Here is an 18,997-nt window from a genome sequence, read left to right as displayed (position 1 = left end):
TCTTGCACGCAAAACCCCCATGGGCATTTTGAAAAGTTTGCAGGTATGGTGGCCATTTGTAATTTCAAATAAAGTAATAAGGAATTAAAAAGGGAGTTAACTTTTAAGCAATTGTTGCAGGATAATCTGAAATGTTTACTGTTATGCTAATTAAAAGTATATATATATATCAAACATAAGATCACGTACAATAGTTGATCAATGCTGACTATTGAACTCATAAAAAATCTTGCCGATTCAAACTTTTGATATCAATTTCATTAAACATGTGATACTGTGGATTCAGTTATTTTCGTGCGACCAATTTCGTGGAAAACTTGCAAGTTGGTGGATATTTAATTAAGTGGTTTTGCACAAGTTTGCATACACGCCTATAGGGAATGTGTCATTCGATGAACATTTAATTTCGTGATTCACTTATACCAACAAAATCCACTAGAAATTACTTACATGTGTTCTGTCCTCAATATCAGACACAGTTAACTGGGTCTCCATGTTGTAATTGTGAAGAAAATTACCTCCAAACACTAGAGAGTCTTCAGGTGTATAAACTCCATGAATCCAACCTAAAAACACATAATAAGTATTATAGGTTATATTGATCTCAAGTTTTATATTTATTTCATTCATACCATTATCAATACGTCAGTAAAATATCTTTATTTCTATAAATATGAATTTTTGACAAATGAGGGAGGAAAACATTAATGTATGTTTCAATCTTTAAAAAATACAAGATGAAGCATGTGTCTAAAAGTTTTTAATATTCACTAAGGTTCCAACATCTTGAAGGGCCCCAACATCTAAATGGTCTAGGTAGTGCATCTCATGGCACAGTGGTTTGTCATCAAAAGACAGACACCAATCAGACTTTTCTATGATTGTCAGTATTTAATATTAAGCAAACAATCAATCAATCCTTGCCCAAGTACATGCCTTTCTTTGATAACGGGCCGTCTTTTTCAATCAACATAAACTGAACTCTTTTCAGCTGTTTTTATTCAAAACAGAAATCCATTGTGAATTTTCTAAGAGAAATATCTTTAAACAAATGATTATCAAACTCCTTCTTTCTTTTACAAAATCTATATTCTTTTTCTAAAGCTCTATTGTGTTACTTGCAATAAATTGTGTACCACTTAAACCATTAACTGAAATACACATATAGTTTCAGTTTCCGTGGTAACTACTTACCTGATGGTATGATGAAAGTGTACCCAGCATGCAATGTAATTCTTTCACATCCCTCAACCTTGTCTGCCAAGAAAATGTCACCTTGTTTCCCTGACAACACCCAGGTTAAGTAGATTTCCATGTTTTTTGGTGTTGGTGGAATTAACCAAAATACCTGAAAACAGAAACAATTTAAATCCACTTTGTATGTACATGTGCTGTTTATTTCTTTTTAATGTGGATATAACTGCATTTTATTTCTTTTATTTCATTTCTGTACATGTGTGTTGCATATCAAAAGTTCAAAATTGTGATGAAAATCTTCACATAAAAATCAAAGTGCCTTTGATTGCTATCATTTGACATTTTGAACTACATTGTATTTTATATTAAACTAAGCAATGGAACAAATTTAAACAAAAGTTTTTAACTAGAGTTATTCCTCTTTGTCAATAACAGTTAGATTCATCATTGCAACTTTGATATGAAATCTTTAATACAAGAAATAGATTTTTTTGTTAAATACGGTTATTTAAAAAAAAAATTACATCATTTCATATCTTTACTTCACTGCAACTCTGTTAGTAATTAGGGTAAAGATAAGGTATAGAGTATAGGTTAATATAGCTGTGTCAATAGGGTAAAGATAAGGTATAGAGTATAGGTTAATATAGCTGTGTCAATAGGGTTAATATAGCTGTGTCAATAGGGTAAAGATAAGGTATAGAGTATAGGTTAATATAGCTGTGTCAATAGGGTAAAGATAAGGTATAGAGTATAGATTAATATAGCTGTGTCAATAGGGTAAAGATAAGGTATGGAATATAGGTTAATATAGTTGTGTCAATAGGGTAAAGATAAGGTCTGGAATATAGGTTAATATAGCTGTGGCAATAGGGTAAAGATAAGGTATAGAGTATAGGTTAATATAGCTGTGTCAATAGGGTAAAGATAAGGTATAGAGTATAGGTTAATATAGCTGTGTCAATAGGGTAAAGATAAGGTCTGGAATATAGGTTAATATAGCTGTGTCAATAGGGTAAAGATAAGGTCTGGAATATAGGTTAATATAGCTGTGTCAATAGGGTAAAGATAAGGTCTGGAATATAGGTTAATATAGCTGTGTCAATAGGTTAATATAGCTGTGTCAATAGGGTTAATATAGCTGTGTCAATAGGGTTAATATAGCTGTGTCAATAGGGTAAAGATAAGGTCTGGAATATAGGTTAATATAGCTGTGTCAATAGGTTAATATAGCTGTGTCAATAGGGTTAATATAGCTGTGTCAATAGGGTTAATATAGCTGTGTCAATGGGTTAATATAGCTGTGTCAATAGGGTTAATATAGCTGTGTCAATAGGGTTAATATAGCTGTGTCAATAGGGTTAATATAGCTGTGTCAAGAGGGTTAATATAGCTGTGTCAATAGGGTTAATATAGCTGTGTCAATAGGGTTAATATAGCTGTGTTCAGTAGTTGTTGTGTGTTAATGTGGTTCATAAGTGTTTCTCATTTTTTGTGTAGATTAAACCGTTGGTTTTCCTGTTTGAATGGTTTTACACATCGTTTTGGGGCCCTTTATAACTTGCTGTTTAGTGTGAACCAAGGTTCCATGTTGAAGACCGTACATTGACCTATATTGATTTACTTTTACAAATTGTGACTCGGATTGAGAGTTGTCTCATTGGCACTCATACCACATCTTCTTAGATTTATATATCTAGCACTTACTTTTTTCCCGTGTAGTATATGATACCATACAGATGTACCACCAAAATCTACATGGAAATCTGTATAACATCCCTTCACACTCATTAAACAATACCTAAAAAATATTAATATATATAATATAAAATGTTGTCACAGACGTATGTCCCACCTTGTTATTTTAATATTGCAAATGTTGAAATTATAATAGCAATCAATACTCTAACATGTAAGTTTTGCGAATAATCAAAGTTGATAAACCATGACTGAAGGTACATGGCTACACAATCTCCATCGAAATAAAGATATGTCAATGCCAATACAACTGCATACCAAAAACCATTGACTTATCGTAAGCTGTTTCATTTAACCAACCCTAAACACAAACTTATTTACTATGTAAAAGTGTCAGTCAATTAACAATGATGAGGGTTGGAGCTATATGATCCCCAGGCCATAAAAAAGAATAGGTTTGTTTGCCCAAACCCTACCTACCCAGAAAAAAGCTTTCTACTCAAATTCTTTTATTGTCCTGATTTAAAGAAGTTTTTTTTTAATCAGATAGGCATGAAGACTAATAAACATCCGATACTTCAATTTCTTTAAAAAAAAAAAAAAAAAAAAAAATGCCTACCTACCTACCCACTGTCTCAACCTTGAGTAGGGTTTGGGCAAACCAAAATATTTTTGATTGTGGCCACATGGAAATGATACTTGCAAATGCCAAAAAAATTTGCATACCAAATATCATTCACTTAACATTAGCATTTCATTTTAAACTAATCTAATCAAAAACTAATACATGAAAAAACTAAGCAAAAGTTTCAAAGTCAATAGACCATGACTTAGAGGGCAGGGCCAAATATTAGACATGGAACTAAGACGTGCTAATGCTTATGCAACTGTATACTAATCAACATTGGCCTACCACTAATGGACCCCCCTTGAACTGACATAATCACAAACTTATACATGTACTTTGACCTATAATGGTTTACTTTTATAAACTGTGACTTGGATGGAGAGGTGTCTCATTGGCACTCATTCCACATCTTCTTATATCTATGATAAAATATACTAAACTTTGAGGAAAATTCAAAACATAAGGTCTCTAATGATTATATTTTTTGTAATGCTGGAAATCCCACTTCTCTTTTTGTCGCTATAAATAACATTGTATTGCATTTAGGGTAAAATGCAACACCACAGAGCAGCTGGTCTAGTTGTTCATCAGAACACTAGATGAATTAATGTCATACACTTAATTCTTGGTAGTAGAAAAGCTGCCTCAAATTTAGTCCAAATAATTATGACGTCTGGCAAGGCTATTTTAATTTTTTTCTGGAATGTGGGATAAAAAAAAGTCAAAATTGAAAAATACCCACAGCAGACGGCATGATTATCTGGACTACCTCCAATTTAAACCTACTTTTGAACTTTTGGGTATTTCATCTTGTCAATTATGTTAGTGGATTCTGTCTGACAATCTTTGTAGTGTCTTGGCCATACTGTATCCACCCAATCCACTTGTCTGACCTACAAAGAAATAATAAACAATTTTAGTTGATCCATACATCAAGAGTATGGTGTCATCTCACAGGCACTTGTCTCAGAATTTATTCCCCCTATAATAATATACCTATATAAGTTATATAAGAATTTTTTTTCTGAGACAAGTAAGTGCCTGTGTGTCATCTTCACTTGTCTGACCTACCAGTACAAAGAAATTATAAACAACTTTAGTTGATCCATACATCAAGCAGAATGGTGTCATCTAACCAGATCAGTGGTGGATCCAGTGGGGGTGGTTCCAGTGTTTTAACCCCCCTTTTTTGACGAGTAATGCATCTGAACGGGGGCATATAGTTGGAAACCCCCTTTTAAAAATGGCTGGATGAGCTCCTGAAGGAGCCAAATCCTTTACAATGACCACATTTTTTAATATAAAATCAATCAAACACCACTTATAGTTTACCTTTTTATTATATAGTCATGAAACTTTAACCTTAATCACTGAATCTTGAAAATGAGGTCAAGGACAATAGACAAATGAAAGACAGAAACTTTGTAAAATACAGAATACGCATACAAGGTATGACGCATCCAGGTCTTCTACATTTTGAAATATTTAGCTTTATAAATTTACATATAGTTTATGCTTGCGGTCATAAAACTTTTGAGTCAGTTTTTTGTACTCGTACTCGAAAATCAACCAATCAAATTGCTGGATTTCATGTTTTGAGCATGATTTTTGTGCTCCGAGCACTGAGCAAAGTTTTGTGCCTTCTAGGCCAGATATTAATCCCTTTGTTTCGCATACAACGACTTTTGTGGCAGGCAGTGCAACAATGTTAACTATTGTGTTTTCTATTATTTTGTTTCTATTATTTTCAGGTACATGTTACCATGGTTACTGGTGGGTTTTGTTTAAAGATTAGTAAAGTCATTAGATTAGACATTAGACTTTGTGTGGAAGCCAAATATAGTAATTTAACAAAAAAATTATTAAGTTTTATTAGTGAGGCTCATTGAATTATTTATTGATAGGATGATTTTTAAAATGAAACAATTGTTATTGTATAGAAAACATTGTTTCTACATATGGACAAGGTTTAAATTATAGCAAAATCACACTATAATACAAAATAGCAAATATTTTGTCAACCTACAGATAAGATGAGAAACAAAATATATCCAGATTCTTCAAAAAGAATACTTCTGTATTAAATACTATTTACAGGGGCGGATCGAGCCATTTTAAAAAGGGGGTGGTCCCAACCCACAATAAAGGGGGGTTTCAACCACATGTTCCCATTCAAATGCAATGATCATAAAAAAAAGGGGGGAGTTCCAACCCCCAGACCCCCCCCCCCTCCCCTTGGATCAGCCAATGATTTAGAAACATTATTAACATCTGTTAGTATAATAGTCCCAGTTAACATACACCATTTTTCTCTATTAGAAAATTTAAATCCTGTAAATGTCTTTATGACAAAAAAATATTTTGAACTTTTATAATTTGGGTCAGTTATTTTCTATGTCATTTAAATATTTAATAATAAGCTGAATCAGGTATAGACATGTCCTAAATAACTTCCTGGTTGGTTGACATTGAAGAAATGGTGATAGAGAACAGGTATTTGGTTAAATTATTAGTTATTTTATTTAATGACTAGGTATAAAATGCAGAGTAATGTGTTTGTAACCTATGTCCATACATTGTAAAAATATGTCTTATTGTTCAGAGGAGTAAGTTGGGTAAGGTCCTAAAATGGCCCCCTTTTTTAGCGTAAATTTCAAGTTAGAATTTATTGAGCAATATCACAATAAGCTAATACAGTGATTACATAGGAAATAAACCATTTTGTTGAAAATTCATATTCCTGCGTTTTATGCTGTTTTTAAGTTGTACTAATATTATATTTCCACGAAAAAATCATTGGAAATAGGCAAATTTTCATAGATTATTGGACAGGAAACATAGAGATCATACATTTGTTCATTGTTATGTCCATAAATCAGTGTGTTAGTTTTCTCCTTTGATTTTTTTTACATTGGTCATTTCTGGCCAAATATCATTATCCATTGACCATTAACTATTTGGACCTCTACAAGAATGCAAAATAACATTTATCTTTGAAATTTTCAGGTCATGGCATCCAGTAAACCTATTCCATGTGGACCTTGTATAGCAGGAAAAGTAAACACTAAAGCTGATATCTGGTGTTACAACTGTGATGAAGGATTATGCTCAACATGTTCTGGTCATCACAAAAGATCTAAGTTGTCACGTGATCATAAGATTATTGATATCAAAAATTATAAACCATCTGTCCAAGCTATTAGAACAGAATGTGACAAACATGGTCAACAGCTTAACTTGTATTGCCAGAGTCATTTAATGCCTTGCTGTGATGAATGTATATCCATTAGTCATTCAAAGTGTACCGGAATAAAAAGTTTAGCCAGTATTGTGGAGAAAACCAAGATTGAAATATCTAAAGAATCCGTAGAGAAAGATATCAACTCCATCTTACAACTCTTAGGTAAAATTGTAAATAACAAATCACAAAACATTGAAAGAGGAGAACAAGAATATAAAAGCATTAAAGAATTCATTGTGAAAATACGCAATGAAATAGATAAACATTTAACCCACCTAGAGAAGAAGATATGCAATGAGGCAGATACCATCTTGAATGAAGAAAAATCAAAAGCCACAGATTTAATTGCTGCAATTGCAGAAAAACAGAAAAACTTAAAGAAAATGCAAGACCAACTCCATACAGTCATACCACATGCCTCCAAACTCCAATCATTTCTAGGCATACATCAGATTGAACAACAAGTACATCAATGTCAACGATACATAGATGATCTCGAAAAAGAGGACAGGGCAAAAGAATTTACCATCAAAATGGAGGAAAATAATGAAGTAGAAAAGATGATAAAAAAGTTAGGATCCTTAGGAGAATTAACTGTTGTTAAAACAGATATGGATTTGAAGAGAGAGACAAGTGTGAGGAGGGAAGCACAAGTAGAATCAATCAATCAAACAAACATAAACAACATGACTATGAATATTGAGAAAAAGATAAAGATCAAAATTAATGAGATCATAAGTGACATGATTTGTCTGATGGATGGAAGACTTATAATAGTGAAATTGTATGACAAAGTTAACCTACTTACTCCTGATGGCAAACTACTGAAAAAGTTACCTATACCTGGTGGACCCGGGAGTGTTACACAGATCAATAAGAACACTATTGCCGTAACTTATCCTAAAGAGAAAGCCATTAAGATATTCAATATGGAGAATGAAACAGTAACCAAAGTTATCACATTTGACACATGTTGCTATGGATTATCATCATCAGATAATTCTCTTGTTGTAGGTTTGATTGATCATGTAATCCGTATTATAGACTTAGAAGGAAATACACTGAAGTCAATACAAGTTAAGAGTGAATTACCACTGTGGAACCTTGTTTACTGTAATGACAGAGTAATCTATAGTGACTATAATGGTGAAGCAGTATACTGTGTTGATCAATTAGGTAAACAGATCTGGCAATATAAACAGGATTTATCAGGACCAAGTGGACTTTGTACAGATACTTATGGTAACATTATTGTAGCAGACTGGGGATCTGCTAGAATAATAGTTATATCAAAAGATGGAAAGGAAAGTAAAGTACTACTTAGTGATGGACTGGAGTATCCTAGATGTATTTGTTTGAAACAAAATGAGTCTTCAGGTTTTATATGTGATTACAGAGGCAAAAACTTGACAAAATTCAATTTATCTTCTGGATAAAATATACACTAAGGAGTCAAATGATTTTACCTGACTTTGATACATGTACTACAACTAACAACTTGTTATGTCTATTTATTTACTATCATACAGAATCAGTAAACTTATTTGTTTTTTGTTCAATTTTTACATAAATTAGGCCCTAGTTTTCTCGTTTGAATTGTTTTAAATTGTCATTTCGGGGCCTTTTATAGCTGACTATGCGGTATGGGCTTTTCTCATTGTTAAAGGCCGTACGGTGACCTATAGTTGTAGATTTCTGTGTTATTTTGATCTCTTGTGGAGAGTTGTCTCCTTGGCAATCATCTAATTTTTTATACAAGTTGAGTCTGGTATCAGTTATTTTGGAACATATCCTGTGTTAGATCACTCAATCATGTTCATAATTTTAAACATCTATACTTCTATAATATTGAGGTACAATTTGATAGCTAGTATGATGTTAAAACAGAGAATCAAAGGATTCAATGTTAAATATGAATAATGTAGGACAATGGCGTTGATTAAAAATAACACCACTCCCGTCCTATTATTTTCCACATTTTACCCCTAGTTGGAAAATTGACCCAGCTTCAAATTTTAGGGAGGTCAATTTTCTATATGTCACCAATAGTTCACATCGTATATGTCACATGAAGTTTTCAGTTGTAGTAAGAAAACCAGGATGGATTCAAACAGTAGTTTGAAAGCATAGAAAACTGTGCACCTTATAATTGCATTCATGACTGAATCAGATGATAATACGAATACATAAAATGTAGGCTAAAACATCCTATTAATTCTTGTCCTTTAGGTTTAAACAAGTTTGGCCACCCTGAAATGTCTTATAAATTAAGGAGATGTGGTATGATATAATGAGACAATTATCAATCAAAGTTGCCTGCTTTTTCTCAAAATCAAGTAATAATGAGGGGGTGAAGGTCAAGTGAACCCTGCCATACAGACATACCGTACAAACATTCCATTCAACAAATATAGTTGACCTATTGCTTAACATTTATTTGTGTCCTGGCAATATCACAAGAACCATAACTGATGAATGCTGAAAGTAAAAATCGTCAATATCAAATTTGACCTCCATTTTGTAGTCAGTATCAACATATTAAAATTTGAAAAGCTTAGATTGAAGGGTTCATTAGTAAATGCAACAACGTGAATGGAAACACCATTTTACGATCTTTCAAGAACCATAACTCCTGAACGGTAAAAGTCAAAATCGTCATTATTTAACTTGACCTCCATTTTGTCATCAGTAACAATATATTAAAATTTTGGAAGTTTTGGTAGAACAGTTCATGCGTAAATGCACGGACACGACTGAAAACTCCATTTTTCAATCTTTCAAGAACCATAACTCCTGAACCGTAAAAGTCAAAATCATCATTATTGAACTTGACCTCCATTTTGTCATCGGTAACAACATATTAAAATTTGGGAAGCTTTGGTAGAATAGTTCATGCGTAAATGCACGGACACGACTGGAAACTCCATTTTTCAATCTTTCAAGAACCATAACTCCTGAACGGTAAAAGTCAAAATCGCCATTATTGAACTTGACCTTCATTTAGTTGTCAGTAACAACATATTAAAATTTTAAAAGCTTTGGTTGAATGGTTCATGAGTTAATGCACAGACAACATTTAATTGCCACCCGCCGTACATCTCCAAATCAATAACCGACATTTTTGTCACAAAAATCTGGTTAAAAATTGACTATAAAGGACAATAACTCCTTAGGGGGTCAATTGACCATTTGGGTCATGTTGACTTATTTGTAAATCTTACTTTGCTGAACATTATAGCTGATTACAGTTTATCTCTATCTATAATAATATTCAAGATAATAGCCAACAAGAGGCTGTCACAACGACAGCAAACCGGATTTATTAACATTTATTTGTGTCCTGGCAATATCACAAGAACCATTACTGATGAATGGTGAAAGTGAAAATCGTCAATATCAAATTTGACCTCCATTTTGTCATCAGTATCAACATATTAAAATTTGAAAAGCTTAGATTGAATGGTTCATGAGTAAATGCAATAAAGTGAATGGAAACGCCATTTTACGATCTTTCAAGAACCATAACTCCTGAACGGTAAAAGTCAAAATTGTCATTATTGAACTTGACCTCTATTTTGTCATCAGTAACAACATATAAAAATTTCAAAAGCTTTGGTTGAATGGTTCATGAGAAAATGCACAGACACGACTGGAAACACAATTTTTCAATCTTTCAAGAACCAGAACTCCTGAACGGTAAAAGTCAAAATCGTCATTATTGAACTTGACCTCCATTTTGTCATCAGTAACAACATATTAAAATTTTAAAAGCTTTGGTTGAACAGTTCATGAGTTAATGCACGGACAACATTTGATTGCCGCCCGCCTACCCACCAACCCACCCGCCGTACATCCCCAAATCAATAACAGACATTTTTGCCACAAAAATCCGGTTAAAAACAGCAAAATTTCCTTAAAATTACAGATTCAGGCCTAGGGCAGCAACCCAACAACGGGTTGTTTGATTCATCTGAAAATTTCAGGGCAGATAGATCTTCACCTGATAAACAATTTTACTCTGTCAGATTTGCTCTAAATGCTTTGGTTTTTGAGTTATAAGCCAAAAACTGCATTTTACCCCTATATTCTATTTTTAGCCATGGCGGCCATCTTGGTTGGTTGGCTGGGTCACCGGACACATTTTTTAAACAAGATACCCCAATGATGATTGTGGCCAAGTTTGGTTTAATTTGGCCCAGTAGTTTCAGAGGAGAAGATTTTTGTAAAAGTTAACGACGACGGACAATGGACGCAAAGTGATGGGAAAAGCTCACTTGGCCCTTTGGGCCAGGTGAGCTAAAAATAACAATGACAAATGACCTATGAAAAAAAGGTCAAGATCATGTGAACCCTGCAAGACAGAGATTTGCATTTTACAATTGTTGCATACACAAGTAATGGTTTACCTACTGCTTAAAGTATATGATTAACTGATAAAATAATGAAAACTGAAAATTTACCAATGATCCATGAAAATGAGGTCAAGGTCAAATGAACCCTGCCTGGCAGACAAGCAGACCTTAAAAAAAATTAATAAACCAAATAAAGATGACCAGCTGCTTAATGTGCCTGATAAACTCAGGGGGAAAAAAACATGAAAAAAGTAACATTGACCACTGAACCATAAAAATGAGGTCAAGGTCATATGAAACCTGCCAGACAGACAGACAGACAGACAGACATGTACACCTTACAATAATTCCATTGCTTATGGTACACCAGAAAAAGACTAAACCACAAAACTAAACATTGTCGAATGAACCATAAAATAATGGTAAAGGTCAGATGAAACATTTTACACATTAAATCCTTCTTTACGCCAGATATATATGACCTATTGCCTATACTACAGTATATGGGATATAGACTTGACCACCAAACTTTAACCTTCATCACTCATCTATGAAATGAAGATAAGGTCAGGTGAACCATGTCTGATAGATGTATAGACGTATAGAGTATATTACTCATAACAAGTGAGAAATTCACATCCCCAAATTCCAAGCCATTACTGAACCCTGAAAAAGATGTCAATGAACAAATGACTGAGGAACTTCGTAAAATAAGGTATCTGCATACAAGTTATTAAGCATCAATGTCTTTTACCATCTGAAATATTTAAGCTTTATACTAACAAGAGTGCACACGCTGAAATGTCTCTCTTCTTTACTAATCATTGATTCAATGTTGATAGTCCTAAATATAAAGCCTTATTACAAGTGTCACATAAACTTAACATTAACCAAGAAAACTAAGCACTGACCAATAAACCATGAAAATGAGGTCAAGGTCAGATGAACCATGCCAGGCAGACATGCACAGGTAATAATTCTTCCATACAACAGATATAGTTGCCCTATTGCTTATAGTTTTAAAAAAAAACAGACCTAAACACAAAACTTAACACTGAGCAATGAAGCATGAAATTAAGGTCAAGGTCAATTAAAACCTGTGCGACTGACATATAGATCATAAAATATTTCCATACACCAAATATAGTTGACCTTTTGCATAAAGTATAAGAAAAACAGACCAAAACTCAAAAACTTAATTTTGACCACTGAACCATGAAAATGAGGTCAGGGTCGGTCAGATGACCACTGCCAGCTAGACATGTACACCTTACAATCATTCCATACACCAAACATAGTAGACCTATTACATAAAGTATAAGAAAAACAGACCAAAACACAAAATCTTAACTATAACCACTGAACCATGAAAATGAGGTCAAGGTCAGATGACACCTGCCAGTTGGACATGTACACCTTATAGTTCTCCCATACACAGAATATACTAGTCCTATTGCTTATAGTATCTAAGATATGGACTTGACCACCAAAACTTAACCTTTTTCACTGATCCATGAAATGAGGTCGAGGTCAAGTGAAAACTGGCGGGCATGAGGACCTGACAAGGTACGCACATACCAAATATAACTATCCTATCACTTATAATAAGAGAGAATTTAACATTACAATAAATCCTAACTTTTTTTCAAGTAGTCACTGAACCATGAAAATGAGGTCAAGGACATTGGACATGTGACTGACGGAAACTTCGTAACATGAGGCATCTATATACAAAGTATGAAGCATCCAGGTCTTCCACCTTCTTAAATATAAAGCTTTTAAGAAGTAAGCTAACACCGCCACTGCCGGATCACTATCACTATGTCGAGCTTTCTGCAACAAAAGTTGGCTTGACAAAAATTCAAGCCGTCACATCCACTACAGGATTATTATCCCTATGTCTTGCAGTCGCAGGTGAGACAAAAACGGCTACTAACTCACATGACTTAGTAGCTGTTATATAGACTTTAATGTAACAGACTTTTAACTTACCAGAGCTGGTGATTCCACATAATTCTCTAACTTGGTGTGACTAAATTCTAAACTGATGACATTCAGTAACCTTGACCTTTCTGTATTCTCATAATACTGGACCCAGTCTCTCATGGACATCTCAATCCCTTTCTGAGTATTAACATCCATAACATCAAGCATCCTCCGACTCCCTGCAAATATATAATAATCAGTAGATTTCAAAATGTGTGAATTTAGAAATACCTGTATTTTTTTTACAGGTAGACATAAACTGTTCATTTTTATGGTCTAACATTGATTACCTGTACAAAGATATTGTGTAAAATCTCTGACTGATGAAAGACAATATTAAAATTCTTTATCCCTACTCCTGTTTTAATGCAATGGCTCAATCTTTCTCGTAAATTATCTTTTTTTTAAGTTAATCTTAAAGGCTATCTGTAAACATGATAAATGTGCATTGAATCGGCCGCTTCAACAATTGTTTTGACTATAAATTATGGAACGCCATGACTGCCTTATGTTAATGATCACCATTATATGCAGTGCTCACACCATTATATGCAGTGCTCACACCATTATATGCAGTGCTCACAACATTATATTAAGTGCTCACAACATTATATTAAGTGCTCACAACATTATATCACAACATTATATTAAGTGCTCACAACATTATATGCAGTGCTCACATTATTATATGCAGTGCTCACATCATTATATGCAGTGCTCACAACATTATATAAAGTGCTCACAACATTATATTAAGTGCTCACAACATTATATGCAGTGCTCAAATCATTATATGCAGTGCTCACAACATTATATGCAGTGCTCACAACATTATATAAAGTGCTCACAACATAATATTAAGTGCTCACAACATTATATGCAGTGCTCACAACATTATATGCAGTGCTCACAGCATTATATGCAGTGCTCACACCATTATATGCAGTGCTCACACCATTATATGCAGTGCTCACAACATTATATGCAGTGCTCACAACATTATATAAAGTGCTCACAACATTATATTAAGTGCTCACAACATTATATTAAGTGCTCACAACATTATATGCAGTGCTCAAACCATTATATGCAGTGCTCACACCATTATATGCAGTGCTCACACCATTATATGCATTATATGCAGTGCTCACAACATTATATAAAGTGCTCACAACATTATATTAAGTGCTCACAACATTATATTAAGTGCTCACAACATTATATGCAGTGCTCAAACCATTATATGCAGTGCTCACACCATTATATGCAGTGCTCACAACATTATATTAAGTGCTCACAACATTATATGCAGTGCTCACATCATTATATGCAGTGCTCACAACATTATATGCAGTGCTCACAACATTATATAAAGTGCTCACAACATAATATTAAGTGCTCACAACATTATATGCAGTGCTCACAACATTATATGCAGTGCTCACAGCATTATATGCAGTGCTCACACCATTATATGCAGTGCTCACACCATTATATGCAGTGCTCACAACATTATATAAAGTGCTCACAACATTATATTAAGTGCTCACAACATTATATTAAGTGCTCACAACATTATATGCAGTGCTCACACCATTATATGCAGTGCTCACAACATTATATTAAGTGCTTACAACATTATATGCAGTGCTCAAACCATTATATGCAGTGCTCACACCATCATATGCAGTGCTCACAACATTATATTAAGTGCTCACAACATTATATTAAGTGCTAATAACATTATACGTAGTGGTCCAAACATTATATGCAGTGGTCACAACATTATATGAAGTGGTCAAAACATTATATGAAGTGCTCACAACATGATATGGAGTGATCACAACATTATACGTTTTTTGTTGTATGATGAGATTGATGTATGATGAGATCATTCGGTAAACTTAGTTTTTTAGCGGAAATTACTGAATCCATAATTGGTATATTACGGTAATGCCCAGCCGAAACAAATTTAAACAGTTATTAAAGTCATGTAATCATAAGGCAGTATACACTATTTAAAACTGATTGAAATAAGTAAGGAAAAGATGAAACTAAGAGATGAATGATTGAAGTAGTTCTGTTCGTCGTAAGAAATTCCAATGGCAAAATGTAAGTTAAATAATAAAATGTTTATTTAATGAAATATCGAAGGAAAATTTGTATGATATATTCCTCGAGTTCATTTCCTACTGAAGAACTTTAGCAAGGTGCCATTTTATAGTCCGTACTCAGTTTTAATAAAACAGTCAGCTTTCTATAACACATAAGTGCCATATTACGCTAGCTTATATATGTCATGATAGAGTCATTTTTGGCATCGATTTTCAGAATTTGGCATTTTTACATGAATAAGTATCTAACAGATATGGAAAATGCAGTTTAAAGCATTTCATTGTAGGTGTTTAACATAACTTTACATCAATTATTCCATTTTTTACAATTAAGCTTTTTAGCACGCCAAGTAGTTTGTCTTCTAAGTATGATCAGCAGTGTTATATAGAAATATAAACTTTCATAAGAAAAATTTACCCTTTCAAGACCAAGTTTAACATCTTCATTTAAAGTTATCATCTCTTATGAAAACTGAGTTTGTGGGGATGAATAAAACGTTTACTACGTTTGTTCGTCAGTCTGCACGGTTAATATATATAAAAAAGTGGTATGCTTGCCAATAAAACAACTTTCCACAAGAGACAAAATGACATCACAGAAAGTAACAACTAAACGGCCACAGTTCGGCCTTCAACAATGAGCAAAGCCAATACCGCATAGTCAGCTATAGAAGGCCCCGAAATGATAAACATAAAACATTCCTAATTTATGTACAAACAAACGATCGAAAAACTAACATGTATATAACACATTAACAAACGACAACCACTGAAATAAAGGCTCCTCCTGACTTGGGACAGCCATATATATACAGAATGTGCGGCGAGTTTTAACATGTTAGCGGGATACCAACCCTCCCTCTAACCTGGGACAATGGCGTAACAGAACAACATAAGAACGAACTATGAAAATCAGTTGTAAAAGGCTTAACTCATCAGATGGGTACAAATATAAATACATCTAACAAGAAAATAGAGTGGACGTGGGCGGGTACTTGTATATCCCAACAACAAAAAGACACTATAAGTACTGATCTGAGAGTACTCGCAGTTACTGACAGCTAGTTCAAAGCCACTAACAACTAATAAAAAAAAACATGCATCTAAGTTTTGCATTTAGGTAAAGATTGAAACAAACTGTGAGTAAAAAAGAATGATTTACTATTATTGGATAGTAACGATTGTCCATGAAAAAAGAGTCATTTTCAATGCTCTTCAACTTTGTACTTATTTGGATTTATAAATATTTTGATATGAGCGTCACTGATGAGTCTTATGTAGACGAAACGAGCATCTGGCGTACTAAATTATAATCCTGGTACCTTTGATAACTACTTGACCTAAATTAATTCTGGTTAAGGTACATTAAGATACAAAATATAATTAACTACAAGTCATAGAAGAATAATATATTTTAGATCGCACTTCTTTGATAACAATGGACCTCGAAAAAAAATTCAAATTTGTGTTTAGGTCCAGATGATAGCAACAACATACAAAAGAGGAATGCTATTTGTTGCTGAGCACTTCTTTGATTTTATTTTAAGTCCACACAATTTATTTTGTAACAGAAGCACAACAAAACTAGAGGCTCTAAAGAGCCTGTGTCGCTCACCTTGGTCTATGTGCATATTAAACAAAGGACACAGATGGATTCATGACAAAATTGTGATAGTGATGTGTTTGTAGATCTTACTTTACTGAACATTCTTGGTACTTAGAATTTTCTCTATCTATAATAAACTTGGACCTTTAGATACAGTGAAAAATATTTTGTAAAAATTTACAAAAATTTACCAAATTAGTGAAAATTGTTAAAAATTGAATAAAATGGGCAACAACTTCTTAAGGGGTCAACTGACGATTTTGGTCATGTTGACTTATTTCTAGATCTTATTTAGCTGAACATTATTGCTGTTTACAAGTTATCTCTATCTATAACAATATTCAAGATAATAACCAAAAACAGCAAAATTTCCTTAAAATTACTAATTCAGATAGATCTTGACCTGTTACACAATTTTACCCCTGTCAGATTTGCTCTAAATGCTTTGGTTTTTGAGTTATAAGCCCAAAACTGCATTTTACCCCTATGTTCTATTTTTAGCCATGGCGGCCATCTTGGATGGTTGGCCGGGTCACCGGACACATTTTTTAAACAAGATACCCCAATGATGATTTTGGCCAAGTTTGGTGTAATTTGGCCAAGTAGTTTCAGAGGAGAAGATGTAAAAGATTACTAAGATTTACGAAAAATGGTTAAAAATTGACTATTAAGGACAATAACTCCTAAAGGGGTCAACTGACCATTTCGGTCATGTTGACTTATTTGTAAATCTTTTTTTGCTGAACATTATTGCTGTTTACAGTTTATCTCTATCTATAATAATATTCAAGATAATAACCAAAAACAGCAAAATTTCATTAAAATTACTTATTCTGGGGCAGCAACCCAAAACTGGGTTGTCCAATTCATCTGAAAATTTCAGGGCAGGTAGATCTTGACCTGATAAACAAATTTACCTCATGTCAGATTTACTCTAAATGCTTTGGTTTTTGAGTTATAAGCCAAAAACTGCATTTTACCCAAGGATCTATTTTTAGCCATGGCGGCCATCTTGATTGGATGGCTGGGTCACTGGACACATTTTTCAAACTACCTACCCCAAAGATGGTTGTGGCCAAGTTTGGATTGATTTGGCCAAGTAGTTTCAGAGGAGAAGATTTTTGTAAAAGGTTACTAAGATTTACGAAAAATGGTTAAAAATTGACTATAAAGGGCAATAACTCCTAAAGGGGTCAACTGACCATTTCGGTCATGTTGACTTATTTGTAAATATTACTTTGCTGAACATTATTGCTGTTAACAGTTTATCTCTATCTATAATAATATTCAAGATAATAACCAAAAACAGCAAAATTTCCTTAAAATTACTAATTCAGGGGCAGCAACCCAACAACATGTTATCCGATTTATCTGAAAATTTCAGGGCAGATAGATCTTGACCTGTTACACAAGTTTACCCCATGTCAGATTTGCTCTAAATGCTTTGGTTTTTGAGTTATAAGCCAAAAACTGCATTTTACCCCTATGTTCTATTTTTAGCCATGGCGGCCATCTTGGATGGTTGGCCGGGTCACCGGACACATTTTTTAAACTAGATACCCCAATGATGATTTTGGCCAAGTTTGGTGTAATTTGGCCCAGTAGTTTCAGAGGAGAAGATTTTTGTAAAAGTTAACGACGCCGGACGACGGACGACAGACGACGGACGACGGACGACGGACGCCAAGTGATGGGAAAAGCTCACTTGGCCCTTTGGGCCAGGTGAGCTAAAAAACTAGAGGCTCTAAAGAGCCCGTGTCGCTCACCTTGGTCTATGTGCATATTAAACAAAGGACACAAATGGATTCATGACAAAATTGTATTTTGGTGATGGTGATGTGTTTGAAGTTCTTACTTTACTGAACGATTTTGCTTCTTACAATTATATCTATCATGAACTTTGCCCATTAGTAACAGAGAACTATATTTGGTAAAAATTTACATAAATTTACCAAATTAATGAAAATTGTTAAAAATTGACTATAAAGGGCAATAACTCCTTAAGGGGTCAATTGACCATTTAGGTCATGTTGACTTATTTGTAGATCTTACTTTGCTGAACATTATTGCTGTTTACAGTTTATCGCTATCTATAATAGTATTCAAGATAACCAAAAACGGCAAAATTTCTTTAAAAATTACCAATTGGAGGGCAGCAACCCAACAACCAGTTGT

The 18,997-nt window shown here is 33.7% G+C and overlaps 2 protein-coding genes across 3 annotated transcripts in view; one reads left to right on the top strand and one right to left on the bottom strand.

Annotated features, from left to right (window-relative positions):
- The window catches only part of LOC143076541 (uncharacterized), a 30,764-nt gene extending 22,446 nt beyond the window's left edge, over positions 1-8,318 (top strand). The window contains exon 2 of the mRNA XM_076252367.1: positions 6,530-8,318. Coding sequence (XP_076108482.1) covers positions 6,533-8,200 — 1,668 coding nt within the window. The 5' untranslated portion in view covers positions 6,530-6,532 and the 3' untranslated portion in view covers positions 8,201-8,318. The remainder of the gene's footprint in view (positions 1-6,529) is intronic.
- The window catches only part of LOC143076536 (lysine-specific demethylase 2A-like), a 66,668-nt gene that overhangs the window by 22,896 nt on the left and 24,775 nt on the right, over positions 1-18,997 (bottom strand). For both annotated transcript variants that reach the window (XM_076252361.1, XM_076252360.1), the window contains exons 5-9: positions 13,109-13,281; positions 4,310-4,416; positions 2,905-2,998; positions 1,195-1,348; positions 451-566 (exon numbers count right to left, since the gene is read on the bottom strand). In XM_076252361.1, coding sequence (XP_076108476.1) covers positions 451-566; positions 1,195-1,348; positions 2,905-2,998; positions 4,310-4,416; positions 13,109-13,281 — 644 coding nt within the window. The remainder of the gene's footprint in view (positions 1-450; positions 567-1,194; positions 1,349-2,904; positions 2,999-4,309; positions 4,417-13,108; positions 13,282-18,997) is intronic.

Source organism: Mytilus galloprovincialis, chromosome 5 (assembly GCF_965363235.1).
Source record: "Mytilus galloprovincialis chromosome 5, xbMytGall1.hap1.1, whole genome shotgun sequence".
NCBI classification, from domain to species: Eukaryota; Metazoa; Mollusca; class Bivalvia; order Mytilida; family Mytilidae; genus Mytilus; species Mytilus galloprovincialis.
The sequence above is the reverse complement of the archived record's forward strand: the minus strand, read 5'-3'. Positions and strand labels throughout refer to the sequence as shown.